The 18,222-nt window shown below is 36.4% G+C and overlaps 1 protein-coding gene across 2 annotated transcripts in view; it reads right to left on the reverse strand.

Moving 5' to 3' along the window:
* LOC150093796 (uncharacterized) overlaps positions 1 to 18,222 on the reverse strand; it is a 544,781-nt gene that overhangs the window by 237,812 nt on the left and 288,747 nt on the right. For both annotated transcript variants that reach the window (XM_090413179.1, XM_090413180.1), the window contains exon 12: positions 13,159 to 13,341. In XM_090413179.1, coding sequence (XP_090269305.1) covers positions 13,159 to 13,341 — 183 coding nt within the window. The remainder of the gene's footprint in view (positions 1 to 13,158; positions 13,342 to 18,222) is intronic.

An 18,222-nucleotide genomic window follows, 5' to 3' on the forward strand; every position in this document is an offset into this window, starting at 1 on the left:
CCTAGCTAAGAAACTAGCATCAACACTCAAAGAGTTGGTAGGTCTTTCCCCCTCCTATATTAAAAACACACAACATTTTGTAAACAAAATCAAAGACATCACACTGGAAAAAATTGATTTATTAGTCAGTTTTGAATTCTCTGCCCTCTTCACAAATGTCCAATGACCCAATCTTTCTATTACAGGACAAATTCCCTCCTGATAACAGCACTCTTTGCGCATGTACTACATTCTGGCTATTTTGTGTGGCAAAACACTTGGCTACTTACAAAAAGAAGGCACAGCCATGGGCTCACCATTATCCCCCCACTAATGCTAACTTTTACATGGAACATTTTGAGCAATGCTCTCTAGATTCCTCTCCTTTAAAATCAATCGTGTCTGGCTTAGATATGTTGAAGATGTGTTTGCTATTTGGCTCCCATGGGCAGCAGACACTAGACACTTTCCTCAGCCACCTAAACAAACAACACAAACAATACACAATCGAGATTGAAAAGCAGAACACACTTCCATTCTAGATATACTTGTCACACGGCTTCCTTCTGGCAGTCTTTCCTTCACTGTTTACCGGAAACCGACACATACTGGCCAATATATACATAACTCCTACCACCACCCAACACAAAAACTAGGGGTCATTAATACATTTAAAAACAGGACTTTGAAGATTTGTTCCAATGAACAAGCACTTAAAGATGAATTAAAAGTTATCAGCAATACCTTTCTAAAAAATGGTTATAGTCAAAATACTAAAGACAGAATTCTGTACAAGACCTCACTTAAAAACAAAAATAAACAAGACTGTAATACAACTGTAACCATTCCATATATTAAAGAGATATCAGACAAAATAAAGAAAATACTACAAAAATACAACTCTTAAAGCCACCTTTAAAACCTCCTGCAAAATTGAAGAACCTACTCAACACATCCAAGGATCCACTCCCTCCACTCGTCCACTCTGGGGCGAGTGGAGGGAGTGGACGAGTGGAGGGAGTGGATCCTTGGATGTGTTGAGTAGGTTCTTCAATTTTGCAGGAGGTTTTAAAGGTGGCTTTAAGAGTTGTATTTTTGTAGTATTTTCTTTATTTACAGGTGCAAATTACAAATTGCAAATTACAGGTGCAAATTACAAATTGCACCTGTAATTTGCCCTATATAGGGGAAAAATGCACAATTCCTATCAGAAAAAAGAAATATAAATGACACATTAAATATAATAACTATAGTCAAGCTGGTCTTTCTGATCATGCCCTGAACACTTTACATAGAATTGACTGGAAAAGCACATATCTTTTACATCACACCAAAACATGTGAATATAAATTTAAGAAGGCCTGTGAGATTCTTATCAATAACACTAATCTTAACAATAATGATGGTTTAAAAATCCTAAACATATGGAAGGCACATTTTCTACCCACTTAACCTTTCTCCCTAAGAGTTAGTTGTAAATAGAACCATAGGTAATCCAGGATCCTAAATCTAATATAACAATTGTCATATTAAATTAGGGCATTATTTTCACTGTAACAAAACTATCTATATGAAAGAATGTTTCTCTGATGTTGTCTTAAATAGAATATAGCTCTGATGTAGTTAATTTATTTTATTTCTTTTATTTTAATTTCACTAGATGTCAGGCCAGTCATTGTCTCTTCAGCATACAATGTGAAATGTAATTTAGCTCGTCTCTGTGTATACCAGAGATGACCTTGACATTAAGGTCAAAACATCAGGAAATTAAAATAAATATTTATAACACGGTTGTAGAGTCCATAATTTGTTAAAAGAAATTATAAAGGGAGGAATGGTGAGTAACAGTGACAATGTTATATAATTGTGTAAATCATGAGTATGGGCTTTGTCATGGAAATGTTGATGACGAGGAGAGAAGGATTTCGATTTTGTGTTCATCTGGTTCAGACCCATCAAACTTGTATAAAGATGTCTACACGTAAAAGCGCTAGAGAAGAATAGAGATCTGCAAGTTGTTCAACTGTGTCATGAAGACTACAGACAAGAGTATGCAAAAGAACATGCATAGAACTCGGCCAACCAGGCCTGGTTGGCTGAGTGGTTATCGTATCCGCTCTTCAGCCAAAAGGCTGCAGTTCGAATCCCACTGTGGACATGGATGCTTGTGATTGTCTGTGAAAATAGTGGTGGTGATTGGTGGTAGATGGTGCTGGTATAGATGATGAAAGTATTTTATTTGCAGTTAGTGGAGTGGTAGAGATGGAGAGTTGTAAAGCAGGTCCCCCCCCCCTCGATGAGTCTTTGGACTCCCTGGAGGTGTTATGTAATAATAATAATAATAATAATAATAGATTATTATGTTTGTACAGGAAGCAGTATCAGAAACAAAGGGTAAAGTTTGTTGCTTTGGTCAATATGTTAGTACCTCAGATTGTAGGCATTATTGAGACCTGGCTACAGAATCAGACATACTGACTGGCATCGAGTGTAAAAGGTACCCTTGATACCAGGTAGTATGTCTTTGCTTAGGAAGGATAGAAAAAAGTAGGAAGCATGATGCTAATGATATCAGATGACTTGACTCCAGTTAGAGTTAAGTCATCATATTGGCTTAATGGATTGTATACAGCACTCAGAAAGGATTAAAACAGAATTTAATACTTCCGATATTTCGTCTCAGTCACTGAGACATCTTCAGGGATTACAAAAAAACTAATGTAACATATATACAAATACCACACAATACTCGTATACAAATACGAGTATTGTATATATTATTTATAACATTTATAAATATAAATATAAATATATATAAATACATATAAATATATATTAGCCAGATAGGAGGTTTGAGAAAGCTGAGTCTATGGCGCGTTTTTCAAAATCTCCCATATAAAAATTGGCAAGAGGGGGGTAAACCCATGGAGGTTCCCTCTATCTGCTTATAAATTTTGTTCTTCCAAGACCAATACCAATACCAATATACAAATACCACACAATACTTTTGTAATCCCTGAAGACGTCTCAGTCACTGAGACATCTTCAGGGATTACAAAAAAACTAATGTAACATATATACAAATACCACACAATACTAAGCCCAACCACATGGGTGACACTAAAGTCCTATCTAGGTGGGGAACCCTCTAAGGGGGGGGGGGGTGTAGGTGGCCTGGAATGTAAGGTGAGACCTCTGGTGATAAGTGTTCCCCAAATCATAGGAAGCTTAATGCAACCATATTTATTAAGATTTGGTTGATTTTTGAGAGCTGCTGCTGATTCTAAGAATAGTCTCTCATTTTTGAATTTGCTGTGGTGGAGCATGGTGGTTTTTTCCCATGAGATCCTGTGGGTTGTGCCCAAGACATGGTCAGCCAGGTCTGACTGACCATAGTCGTGGTTGCAGATGTATGACTTCTGTTCCTCCAGGCAGATGGTTGCTGATCTGCCTGTCTGTCCAAAGTATGCCAGCTTACAGGTGCAGGGTACTTTATAAACTCCAGGCACTGAGAGAGGAGCGAGCTGATCTTTTGTAGACCGGATAAGGGTAGCAAGTTTGCGGTGGGGCTTCAATGCTGTGTATAGGTTGTACTTTTTTAAAATCTTGGCTATTTTTTCAGATGTAGGGTATGGTGATGGCATTTCTAAACTCTTTCTGAAGAGAAGACAGGTGACTGCAGGAGGAACTGATAATTTTTTTAATACTATGATCACTGTAGCCATTGGAGAGGAAAGTGTTGTTTATGTGGCCAAGCTCAGTTGTAAGTGTGGTTCCGCTGGAACAAAGATTGTGGGCTCTCTTGGTAAGAGTTTTAATAATGCCATATTGTTGAGCTAGGTGGTGGTGGGAGAGTTTGTGAATGTATCTGCCTGTGTGTGTGTGGGTTTTCTATATACAGTGAAGGAAAGCGTACCGTTATGAAGGCATGTAACTAAGGTGTCTAGGAAGGGTAAACAATTGTTCTTTTCCTTTTTCATCATAAACTGGAAACTAAGGAGCCAATGGTGGCATTCTATCTTAGCCAGATAGGAGGTTTGAGAAAGCTGAGTCTATGGCGCGTTTTTCAAAATCTCCCATATAAAAATTGGCAATAGGGGGGGTAAACCCATGGAGGTTCCCTCTATCTGCTTATAAATTTTGTTCTTCCAAGAAAAATAACAAGAATTGATGGCAAAGGAAAAGAGATCTAAGATGTCAGAAGAAAAAACGTTTTCTAAGAGTGTTAAGGTATCAATTAAGGGAATTGGTAAACAATGAGGATATGTCAAAGCTTACCAATATGACTGTGTTATTTAATGTTAAATTAATTTTCTATAAGGGTTTTAAAATGGGTAGAGTTTTCTTTTATATAGGATGTGGAAAGTCCAGTGGGGGGGGATCAGAGAGTTGGCCAGCTGTTTTGAGAGTTTGTAGCAAGGTGTGTTAGTGGCATCTACTATAGGTCTTAGTGGGAATTAGGTTTGTGGATTTTTGGTAAACCATATATTTGGGGGGGGACAGAAAGGTTCGAATTTTTTGTGATGTCTGGGGACCAGGGAGATACTTTTTTAAGTAAGTTTTCTCATTTTTTAAATTGTGTTTTTGTGTGGGATCATGTTCTAGCGGGATGTAGGTGGAGCGATCTCGGACGATAATCTCCATTTTTCGATTTATTCTGTGGCAATAAGAACAACTGTAGCATTACCCTTATCCGCTCTGGTGGTGATGATACTTTTTTCTTTCCGTAATTTCATGAGAGCAGTACGTTGGGTGGACGATAAATTACTTTTTGGAGGCGAAGACTGGTCGAGGATATTGGCAAACGTCAAGTCTTATTTGATATCTCTGGAGCTAAGTGACAGATCCCGTATTCGATGTTAAACATTACATCAAGCACCGGCACTTCTTTCAGAGTGACCATGAAATTGTGGCCGAGGCTTAGGGCACTGGCGGCATCACCGTTGAGCGTTTTGGAAGATAGGTTAACAACTGTCTGGAGCAGTTGAATTGCAGTTGCAGTTTGGCTTTACACAGGTTGTTATATTTCTTGATATGTTTATTTTTTATTTTTTGAAATTCTTTTTTGTGCGGAAGCTAAGATGCCAGAGAGAATCGACCGAAGTTCAGGGTTAAGGACAGCGGATTGGGTAGCATTAGAATCTCATGAGAAAAACGAAAATGAATGAAAAAATGAAGGACGAAAAAGGTACACTTGATACCAGGTTGTATGTCTTTGCTTAGGAAGAATAGAGAGAATAGGTATGTATCATCCCAGTATGTAAAATGCTGGGATACAAGAGTGAGCTCTGAATGTAAGGAGCCAATTGCGGCATTCGTCACAGAGAAGGTGGCACGAATAGCAGTGATTTGTTCCAGCAATAGTACAAAGCTGGCATAGTTATATATGCGGAGGGCTTTTTTGGAATGAAAGTTGATCTTTAGCTTAAACGCAACTGGGTATCACTCTTGTATCCCAGCATTTTTTAAAAAATGCCTAGAAGCCTCCACACAAAAAGAATTTCAAAAATAAAAAAATCAAGAAATATAACAACCTTGTAAAGCCAAACCGCAACCGCATATTCAACTGTTCCAGACAGTTGTTAATCTATCTTCCAAAAGGCTCAACGACGATGCTGTCATTGAGACATTAAACATGTCATCAAGATACATTAGACTCCTTCCTCAGTCACCTCAATAGCCAACATCCAAGAATCCAGTTTACGATGGAAAAGGAAAAGAACAACTGTTTACCATTCCTAGACACTTTAGTTACACACCTTCCTAACAGTACACTTTCCCTCACTGTATATAGAAAACCCACGCACACAGGCAGATACATTCACAAATCTCCCACCACCACCACCCAACTCAACAATATGGCATTATATGAGTCATATGATTGTAGTACTACTACTACTAAGAGTATTATATGTGACAGGGAGTTTGAAGCCATCTGGAGTGACGTGGAACCTAACAAGATCAATTACATAGTGGGGTGTTTTGTTACAGACATGGTGAATCGGTTGCTAGTGATGAAGAAATGCATGATCAAATAAAGATGTTTGCAAAAAGAGTAATCATCATGGGAGACTTCAATTATCCAAATATTGATTGGGTAGCAGTAGAATCTCATGAGAAGAATGAAAATGAATTTATTGAGCTGTTGCAGGACAACTTCCTCAAGGAGCATGTGACAGAAGGAACTCGAGGTTAAAGAGTGTTAGATTTCATTATAGTGTCAGAGGGCATTTCAGTTAAAGATGTAACTATTTTGCCTCCAGTTAGTGCCAGTGATCATGCAGTACTCACTTGGGAAGTAACTAAGTTTATGAATGTTCCATTCAGAAAAGGTTACAATGCTGAACTACAAAGCAGAAAATTATGACCAACTGAAGAGTATACAGAGTTCAGTGGAATGGGATCGGTTGATGGATGACAAGAATAAATAGGGTAGGAGTCAAATGGATGTGTAATCTTATTAAGCAAGGGACAGGTAAGAAAACGATGATGTGGAAGGATACAGAGTGCATAAAGATGATGTGTGTTATGAAAATTATAAGCAGCAGGCCAGAATAGTCACAACTACTGTATGGAAAGTAAAGTCTGAGTATGAAAAGAAATGGCTCTGTGTATTAAAGACCACCCACGAGAATTTTATCGATATGCTGCAAGTAAAAGAAAGAATAAATATAAAAGAATAACTCTTCTAAATTCAGATGGCGTTAAGGTTACAGATACAGAAGAGGTTATTTAACTAATGAGTGCCCATTAGAGCTAACAACCTGGTGTATGACAATGAGCTCACTGCTACCTCGTGTATGGGGACAAGGTATTAGAGCTGTTGCACAAAATGAATAAGAATTCATCAATAGGGACTGATGGAATATCAGCATGTGCTAAGAGAGTGTTCAGCTGAACTGTCCATTCATTTGACTAAGCTGTTTATTATGAGTCTCGGAACAGGGAAGATTCTGCAGGAATGGAGAGAATGTATGGTAATTCCACTGCATAAGGGTGGTGCAAAGATCAATGTATCCAACTATCAACCAATTAGTATCTCAGGAGTGGTGGTGAAGATTTTGGAAAAACTGGTTAGGGATTGCATTCAGAAATGGGTTGAAAGTGAATCTCTACTTTGCAATGAGCATCATCAGTTTACTAAGGGAAGGTCATGTTTCAGCAACTTGCTCACATTCTATAACAATGTTACCATTGAACTAGACAAGGAGAATGGATACACCATGATACTTTTGGATTCTGCTAAGGCTTTTGTTAGAATACAACATGGTAGTCTATTGCATAAATTGGAGAATATGGGTTTGGATTAGAATATTAGCATGAATAAGAGGATGGTTGACTGATAGATATGCTTGGTCCACTGTTATTTAATCTATACATTAATGATATTGGGAAGGATTTCATAAACGACATACAACCATTTGATGATGATGCAAAAATGAGTAGGGTAATCAGGGATGCTGCTGATATGCAGTACTTGCAGAATGATTTGAATAGGCTGGAATTGTGGGCATGGGAAAATGGATGTCATTTCAATGTCAGTAAATGTAAAGCTATGCACTCTGGCATGATTAGATATCCAATGTCATATTATATTGGTGGGATTATGCTTGAAGAAACTAATGAGGCTAGGGATCTTGTAGTGTTAGTAGATAGGAAGTTGAAGTTTGGGGCCATGTAGCAAAGTCTGTAAATATAACTCAAAAGATAATTGCAATGCTGAAACGAACGTTCACATGTAAAGATAAGGATGTCATTTTACAAGACATTGATAACACCTCCCTTGGACTATTGTGCGCAGGTTTCGTCTCCTGGTTTCTGTTGTGTTTCTGATATATTGGAGAAAGTGCAAAGGAGAGTGTTAAAAATGACATCAGGTTTATGGAATACTGATTATAAAGACAGATTGAGGATTTGTAGCTGCAGTCACTAGCAAACAGAAGAAAGGGGGGGGGGGGGGTTATATGATTGCGACTCACAAACTTCTGAAAGGGTCATATAGGATTTCAGTTAATGGAATTTTTCAATTTACTGAGGTTGGGGAAAGGACAACAGGGCATCCTTGGAAGCTGAGAATGAATGCCACTAAGAAGGGGTTGAGGGCTAGATTTTTCTCTCATAGGCTGGTACGTAATTGGAATGGATTGTCATTGGATGTTGTGAGTGTAAGCAGTGTGAATGAATTCAAGAATAAGTATGATGGCTGGTGTGTTTAGTATGTGTACTAAATACACCAGCTGTGTTTAGTACACATATCGATGAGTCCCGACTCCCTGGAGGTCTCTCTTAATAATAATAATAAACTGAATAATTGTTTTAATAAATTTTTATTGCAATAAAAAAAAAGACAAAAGACAATGAAAATAGGTAGAAGGATAGAAAACATCAATAATACTTCAATGGAGAGGTGTTATAGAACAAGTGAAACTTTTCAGCTAAATATTTAGGCACAAATTAAATATGGGAATAGACAGCAGAATTATCAAATACGAGGTGGTATCAAAAAGTTTCGAGACTAGCTCTGTTTACGAGAAATTACTTTATTTATCTACGTTTACACACTATCACCTTCAAAATAGTCCCCTTGCATATCAATACAGCGTTCCCAGTGTTCTTGCCACTCCTGGAATGTGTCCTGGAAGTCTTCTTTTCGAAGTATGTCAAGCACCTTCTGTGATTCGTGCTGAATCTCCGCAATGGTGTCAAAACGGTGATGACCTTTGAGCTGGATCTTCATCTTCGGGAAGAGGGGGCAAAGTCTGCAGGAACCAAATCTGGCGAGTAGGGTGGGTACGAAAGTGAAATCATGTTGTTTCTGGCGAGAAACTCATTTGTGAGGAGAGCTCGGTGACAGGGTGCATTGTTGTCATGGAGCATCCATTTCGCGCGCCACAGATCTAGTCGTTTTCCCGAATGTCCTCCCTCAGATGCCTTAAAACCTGGCAGTAGAACTCGCTATTGTTGGTCTGGCCCCATGAGGACGAATTCTTGATGCACAATGCTGCGAATGTCGAAAAAGACAATAAGCATGCACTTGGTCGAGCTGAGGACTTGCCTCGCCTTTTTTGGTCATGGAGATGATGGGCTCTTCCACTGTGAAGACTGCTGCTTCGTCTCAGGGTCGTACCCGTACACTCAAGTTTCGTTAACGGTAATGATCCTCAACATGAAGGATGAGTCATCCACGGCACGCTGACGGAGGTCTTGGCAGACTTCGACACGGTGTTCCTTCTGCTCCTGGGTCAACAGCCTGGGGACGAACTTGGCAGCAACACGCCGCATGTTCAAATCACATGTGAGGATTGCCTGGACTGTTTCATATGACATACCAACAATGGCAGCAATGTTGTGGAGTGTTCTCTGATGATCCTCATGCACAAGTTGCTGAATGGTTTCAACATTTTTAGGGGTTGAGCTCGTTGAAGGTCTTCCTGATCTCTCATCGTCTTCTGGTGATGTTGATGTTCTTTCACTCTTGAAGCACATGTGCCACTCAAACACCTGGAATGACTCATTGCAGCATCGCCATAAACTTGCTGAATCATGTCAAACGTCTCTGTGGCAGATTTGCCCAGTTTCATGCAGAATTTCACGTTTGCTCTTTGTTCTAACTTGCTGTCCATGATGAAATCGCAGATGTGATAACGCAGGTGGTCAGAATAGCATCAGTTGCACAGTTCCCAATGTACACAGGACGATGTCTTTTGGCACACTGACTTATGAAGGTAGGTGCTCCCTGTGACTGCGTGCAGCCTTGTGCTGCCATCTGTTGGCGTGTTACAAACCTAGTCTCGAAACTTTTTGATACCGCCTCATATGGTATGATAGGAAGACAACTGAATATATCATGTTAAAAATTAGGGTATTAGGAAAGAATTTCATGTTGTTAGGATTCCACAATGTGTTAGTAGAACTAACCTCATATTTTATGGTCACTTAAACAGAATGGGTGAGGAAAGGTAAAGGTTAGCAAAAAGTGTTTTTATCTAGATGTGCCTTAGAAAACAGAAATATAAGATCTGATAATATTGGAATCTTGACAGATTTCCAGGACTATACAATTTTGTTTATGAAAATTAAATTTTAAATATATTTAACTTTTTATATATATTTAAATATTTAACATTTTTTTTAAGTAATGTAATTATTGACAAATTTTTATAAAATGCATTGACAACTAAACAATTAAGGCAGAGTAAATTTTCAACTAAGTTTTATACGAACTAATCCTAAATTTAAATTTTTGCATCACCTGGATGAGCAACAATACTGAAGTATCTTTTATTTTCAATACTAGTCCACTCATCTAAAGTGTTGATGATCCAATTCTGTTAAATATTGAATTTCTGATATTTACTCTTCTATCTGTTCACAGATGTCCAAAATTAACTTTATCATATCTGATTGTTTCTTTGGTAACACAGAATTCTATTCTGAAACTGATTGGCATACATGATTTTCTTTTTTTTTTTTTTAATGGAACTTGTGCCATTATAACATTAATGCACTGATGATGACCAGTTAGTGCGAGTTTGAAATATTTGCAGTATTAAAATTACTATATTCTTGTGAATCCATGTGCTTAATAAATGATTCTCATATAAAACAACTGCAGGCCTGGTTGGCTGAATGGTTAGCCTATCAGTTCTCCAGTCCAGATGCTGCAGATCTGCATCCCACCAAGGGCATGGATGTTTGTGATTGTCCTACTAACTCTTTGTGGAAAGGGCATCTGCAACCCTACTATCACTTCTTCTAGCAGAAGGCTTCACTCCAAAAACCCAATGAGGTACAAGAGACCATATGGCATCAAAATGACATCACATGTGAATAACTAACTATTTAAGAAATACTGGCAATTGCTAGAACTTAGATTCCATCTTTGGTAATCAATCTAGACATGATCTCACTTAATTTTCTTATTTTACAAAAGTTTAAAGTTGATTGATCCACTTTAATTATTTTCGGCTAATTGAAGGTTCTCTCAGCCTTTCTAAATGTGATTAAAATGCCTTATGGATTGATTTATTTTCATTTTAAAGGTAAAGTAAAAATATTAAAATTATAATCACTCAAGTATAGAGCGAAAAGGCTTTGGTTTGGCACAAGTAGCAAAAATGGAGGATATTATGGATCCATCCACATTAGCCAAATATAGAAAGAAACTTTGAAAATTTACCAGCGAGCTTATGAGAATATAAACTTCAGCATTGGAAGTTGCCTTGCTTTGAAGTACTTAAATGACACAAGCTCTGCCAAGGCACCTATATGGTTGCGTTTTATCTATGCTTCAATCAAGTGTTACTAGCCTGTTAGCTGTTTCAAACTATTGGTTTTCATCAGAGACCAGGCATAAACCTAGCAGAGAACAAAAATCCTCTTAATACCATAGCACTCCTATGTCAGAAAGTTAAATTCATCATAAACAAATTCTCAACAGGCATAAACAATCACTGAAGTATAGAGCTGAACAGCTTCAATTTAACTGTCTGACATGGGATTACATTACAATATAAATACAAGGAAACACAAATAGATGTTTAAAATAATGAATAGCATTATATTTATTGTAGTCATTAAACAGTTTCATTAATTCATAATATTTTAATCATCATTTATAATCTACATGAATACTCATTTAACTAGAATTAAGAATCAGATGCTTTTCTGTTTCAGATTTGCGAATTTAAATTTATAAAAGATCTCAAATCTTGAGTTGTTTTTCTCAGAACTTGAGATAAAAAAAAAGATTAGAAAATTTATTATGAATTTTTTCCCAGGAATTCCTGGGGCAGGTAACTTAGTTGTGATGTCCTTCACGATTTTAGCAATGTCCTTGAAATCTTTATCTGCTATCACCCCAGTTCTATTATCTCTTCCATCCCCTCTAACTTACAAAGCAATTGCCTCAGAACAGACTCTTGGGACACCACCAGTGACTTTCCTCTTCTGGAACATCTCTTCCCTCAATATGCAACCTGCTGATACTTAACATACAGCCAATCTCCACTGCAGCGCCCTAATTAATCTACCATCCAACCTTATCTGTTTAAGTTTAATTACCAGCTTGTTATGTCGGTAATCTATCAAAGGCCTTTGCAAAATATAAATCTAACACTGTGTATGCATCTGTCTTGTCCAACATCTGTCACCTTATATAATAAAGAATTTTGGGCTGCTAAAACATGATTTTCCATAAGCAAACCTATGCTGTTCATCAAAGAAAATGCTAATTCTGCAAGTGCATTATTACCATAATAATACATTTCATGGTGTGTGCTTCTTATACATCATAAAATGTATTATGATAATAACACACAGGCTTTGAAATTGATTTTGTATATCTCCATAGGTAATAACTTGTCTAGAAATATCTTTGCACAGGTAACAACAAGATTAGGCAATGGGATTTACCAAAGAGATCTCAGAGTCTCCCTGGTAATTCATAAAAAGAAAGCTATAGAATGAAAGCATATTAAAAAAAAAAAAACATTAATCTTTCATTGCCAGATATTTGAAACTTACAAATTTCAATACTGATCAAAGAACTCATGAGAAAACAACCATTGCACTGGAGTTGCTTTGGTACTATCCTACTAAAAAAAAAATAAAAAATAAAAATAATTAAAAAAACGCTCGGAAGCCTATATTTTAACCTTATCTTAGTGCTTTTTTTTAAAAAGAAACACAATTCAAAACAGCTGTAGCCAATGAAATCTTAATCAGAAGAATTTAAAAAAAAAAAGTGAAAAGGCAAGTTTCAGGGCAAAAATTGGTGTCCTTTAGGTAGAAAAATACAAAGCAACTAGAATGGTGAAGTCTGTTTTCTCATAAGCTCTTTGAAGTTTCAAATATTTGACTATGAACGAATAATGTATATTAACATAATTATTTCATTCAAGAGACTGTGTTATTTGCATTTTGAATGGCAAACACTATATAAAAATGATAACATTAATTCAGGTGAAAATGCATAAGATGGAGTGAATTCTCACTATAGCAAACAACATTAGAGCAAACTAGTGAAAAGATGCAAGCAAAGTACACAGGCAAAATGCCTTGCTAAAAAATTTACTACAGCAACCTATCCCCTAAAATAAACCAGTCGTTAAGTGTTTCTATAATTTTTGCTATCGTGAGAGGTAATTTGATTAACATAAATTCAAGTAAAAAACATACTCAGATCCAATGTATCCTGCAGGGCAAATGCAAGTTCCATTTACAGGATCACATAAAGCACCATTATTGCAACTGCAGGTATTTTGGCAGTCAGTTCCGTATGTGAGTGCAGGACACGAACGCGAACAATCCTCTCCGCTCCATCCGGCTTTGCATTTACAGTGACCAGTATATGGATGACACCTGTAAATAATAAAATATTTCATATGAAATAATCTTAAGTCCATGCTTTGCGAATGATTTTCAGATGTAACTATTAAAATCAAATTATACTTATATTTAATATAGGTTACTAACATATATCATAAACATAATAATTGTAACACTCTGTTCCAACATAAAGATGTGCACAAATTTAGATGAAGAAACAACACAATACTGATTATGTTATTGTTGAAAGCAATATCTTGGTACTGGTTTAGGACACACGAATATACTAAGGATATGAAATAGGAAATTATCACCATTTAGTTATGAGACAGATAAAAGTGAATATCATATTGAAAGAAGAATATAGGAGGTTTTAAATACACAAAGAGTTTGCAAACATGAACTGTACCTTGGAGGTACAGAAACAGATCCTGAAGAAAGTTTTGACTAAATGCCAGAGAGGCAAGTGGTGTGAGTGTCTGCAAGGATACAAAAATCAGAAGTCCATGGTGAACTCAGTAAGTTAATGAACCAATCAAGGAACTTCTGATAAGTTGACTTATAAGTGGATAAGATGACTTATCAAGGAACTTTTGATAAGTTCCTTGATAAGTAAATCAAAATATGCTCTGAGAAATTACACAGGAAAAAAGTATGAAAGCAAAGCAATATGCAAAACTGGATAAACAAATGTCATCCCATGACATCTGATTTTTCAGGAACACATACTGATACTTGAGATAGAAAAATTATTAAAAGCATTTGAAAACAGCAGAGCTGACTAGTTTCTCAAACGATGAGGTATCCAGGGTGTTCAATCAGTGGAAAATTAATCACACATTGCTTGTCTAAGAGGCGTAACTGGTCCTAAGACAGCCTGTAAGAAAAGAGATTGCCATAATCTGAGAAGGGTTGTATGGACAAAAACAGAACGTACTGTGTGCAGCAATTGACTGAAGCATTTAATGAAGGCTATTCCCAACCCATATCTCGCCGAGCTATGCAAAGGGAATTGAGGAAGATCAGTATTGGCATGTGCTGGTGTTTCACATTATACCTTAAATTAAAGATGCCAAGAAATTATATTCTTGGTTTAATTCTTTATTCAAGTGTATAAGTAAACAAAGTTTTACATGAAGTCACTTCACAACTGGACTACTTGTATATAGAGGCTAATAACTTCACATCAATTGCCTTTTATCTCAATGTAACTCTTACAGACACGTATGATGTTTTGCATTATGGGGAGGGCCACTACCAACACTGGTTTCAACCTATATTGAAGTGAAAAAGTAAAGGGATGCTTATCATAGTCCTAGAGTAGTTAGTATAGGGGTGCAACAGAGCCTGAGAGTATTAGGAGAAAGAAAAGACAGATAGACAGTATGAGAGATAGAGAAAAAGGCCTCAGCTCTTTTATATCATCATACAGTCAAAAGCTATCGGTTTTCCTTTTTTTTTTTCACCAATCTCATATAGATAACAACCAAAAGACCAATTGAAACTAAAGTGCAAAGATGACTGATACCCAGGTGGTAAGCCTTATCTGAGTTAATAGCCTTGAGTTGGCCTTCTCTGCCTGGGATTGCTCTCCTGTTATTCCTGCAATTGACTATAAGACCACATTGTTAAGAGGATGGAACTATTTAAAAAAACTCTCATAGCAAGAATTTTATCATCCCCTGTTGAATATTGCATAATGTGAGTGGTCTACACCATCTAGTCAAAAATTTGATATCTCCTAAAATGCTTCTTTCTGAATACAAAAATTGTCAATTGTCTGACTGAACAATAAAATTTCCACAATATTATAAAACATTTGGATGTCATATTGCTGGTTTTTAAATCCATGTTTCTTTCTAACCTGTCATAAATGGTATTTTAATTCACTAATTACAAAAATCAAAATTCTCTTCACATTGCTGACAGGTGGTGGGTACTGCAAAAAAATAACTTTTTTTTTTTAACAACCTCTATTTAGAAATAGAAAGTTATTTCCTCTTGGTTATACAATAAATTAAAGATGCTAAGAAATTATATTCTTGGTTTAATCTTTTATCCAAATCTCAAATGCAGAATATTCTAGTAATAAGGTGTGACACGTTTTGACTACTTGTATATGGAAATATGACTTCTGCATTATTTCAACCTTGGTATCACTTCTGGTTCTGGGGCCCATTGATGAGACCCCAATAAAGGTCGAAACCGGTCTTGGGTAGTGGCCCTTCCCATAATTCAGAGCATTATACATGTTCCTAAGGATATGTGCATGGCATTGTGGGATACTAAGGCAATTGATGTGAAGTCATTAGCCTCTATATACAAGTAGCCCAGTCATGAAGTGACTTCTCACACAAACTATGTACTTATACTTGGATAAAGGATTAAAACAAGAATATAATTTTCTTGGCATCTTTAATTTATAGTATAACCAAGTGAAAAAAAAACTTTCAATACAGAAGAGTATACCTTGTTCAATACTGACAAAAGGCAGAGTTTGGAAGAAGTCTCATGAAGCAATGAACTCAGCTTGCCTTGTAAATACAACTCAAAATTAAGAAGGTGGTGTCATGGTGTAGGGCATGTTCTGTTTGTATGGAATGGGCTATTGTGATATTGCTGAAAGGACATGTATTCTGAATACCTGTGAATATCTGAACACTTTTGGTAATCAAGCCCATTCTGCAATGTTGACTTTTTATCCATCAGGTGATGGTTGTTTCATGGAGAACATTGCACAAGCACTGTTCAGCAAACATGATAGCGACTTCCACCATCTTCCCTGACCACCATAAAGCCAGATCTGAACCCCACTGAGAATGTATGTGACATGTTAGAAAAACAGATCCAGTAATAAAGTCCTCTTCTCAAATCTGAGCCAATTAAAGGACTGTCTGGTGAATGTTGTCAACATGGATGCAATCCATCACCTTGTAGAATATATGCCAAACCACATATGTGCTGTAATTTGGGATAAAGGAAGTCCAACATGGTATTACAAGGGGTTTCTGAAAAGTAAGGTAACATGTTCTTGTTTGAAAGGCAATGACATAAAATATGATGGACAGATAGACTGTTAATAACATTCAAAAAGACTGCCATTGCAGTGAGGCACTACCATTGTCTCACACTTAATTCCAGTTGCAAGATGGTGGATACTGGGTGAGTGTGGTCCAAAACTGTCAATGAAGTTATTCGCTTTTTTTTTTTTTTTCAGCAAAAGGGGCTTCACCAAGTGACATTCAGAGTGAATTGGTTGCTGTGCAGGGCAAAAAGGGGATGTCAGAGAAGCAGGTGTGTTTTTGGTGCAATGAATATAAAGGGGGCCATAGTAACATTTTGTAAGTCCGCTGTTTACGAAATTGTTCACGATATCTCTGGCTTTCGAAAGGTGTGCTATAACTGGTGTGCCATGACAATTGTTAGAGAAGCACAAGGCAATATGCATGGGGATGTGTCTGAAGAACCTGTTATATACAGCCTATGCATTGAATCGTTTGCCATTGTAGTCCTCCTTAATTTATTTTTATCATGTCAAGATAATATGCTTATGAATTTCTCTTTCTCACTCTTGCTACCCTTTCATATCCTCTGTCATACTGAACTTATCGCTAATTAAGTCATTAGTACCTACTACAATTATGTTCTCGTTTACTTTTCTTTTATGTTTTTGAATTGCATGTGCTATGCTTTTAATTTTTGTTCCAGGAAAACTTGAAGTTAATTTCCACTCATCAACATGTTTTTTGACAGATAATACCAAATAATATCCTTCTTTTTATAATAAACGTTACTTACCTGATTTTTGTTACTAACTTTCCTGTTTCCATGTTTTATTGTTTCTTATTTTGCTGCTTAATTTTGTTACCCTCCCTATGTTCATTCAAACTGCTCAACTTTTAATAATTCCTGCATTGTCTCTGTAACAATCTGCTTTAACTTCGCTATTTTGAACATTAATTTATTTTCAATAACCTCCTCGATATCTTCAGTATCCTCCTTAGAGCAATACATAATGCTAAGAAGCAAGCCTTCTTAGCATTACATTTCTTGTGTGTTTTTGGTGCCATTTAAAACTATATTCAATATTACAATATTTTAACAAAATTGTTATAAAACACCAAATACACTGAAAAGAAAAGAAAATGTACATGAATATACTATAAAACTAATTTTCTAAGGGAAATACACAATAAAACAGATAACAATCACCAATTTTACAAAAGAGCTGAATTCACTGACCAATCAATGTAACCTCAAATCCAGTCCCTCAGTTGTGGGAAATAAGGCATAACTGTTTTGCAGGAATTGAAATTGACAATGTTATCTAAGCTCCATTGAAGAATAGTTTGGAAATCAGAATTTATGCTTCCCGTGTTTGTTGTTCTGTGAGCTGTGGTAATTGTTTGTTGTTAAGTTTGTCAAGTGTTAATGAGAAATTTAATATACCAGGGGCAGCCAACTATGCATCCTTTTGGAGCCAAAATAATTCTGATAAGACTTAGAAGAGCTGCAACCTTTGACCGATGCGATAGTATGGAAGTAAGTGTGCGCACCCATGGCGAGGTGGGTGGTGGGGATGCAAATCCATGCCTGCCCACCATAACACATTAGTTACAATTTATTAAATCTAAATATAGATCTGTTTTAAATGAACAAACATTTGAATGAGCTTGTAAGAACTGCTTTGCCTAATTTTAAGGAGCTTAATAAGAAAACGGATACAAGGAAGGCCTTTACAAGTAAATAACTAAAATTATTGTTTTGACTTTAAAATTATTCTAACTGTTCAAAGTAAACTTGATTTAATGTGTTTCAAATGAAACTTTTTTAATTGCAGTAATTTTTATTAACCCATTTTTCTCTCCCTCATCTCTTTTTTTTATTTTGTTCCTCTTTTTTGTCTCCTCTTCT

The sequence above is a fragment of the Typopeltis vanoorti genome, chromosome 23, assembly GCF_054136105.1.
Source record: "Typopeltis vanoorti isolate ZY-2024b chromosome 23, IOZ_Tvanoo_1.0, whole genome shotgun sequence".
In the NCBI taxonomy this organism is placed as follows: domain Eukaryota; kingdom Metazoa; phylum Arthropoda; class Arachnida; order Uropygi; family Thelyphonidae; genus Typopeltis; species Typopeltis vanoorti.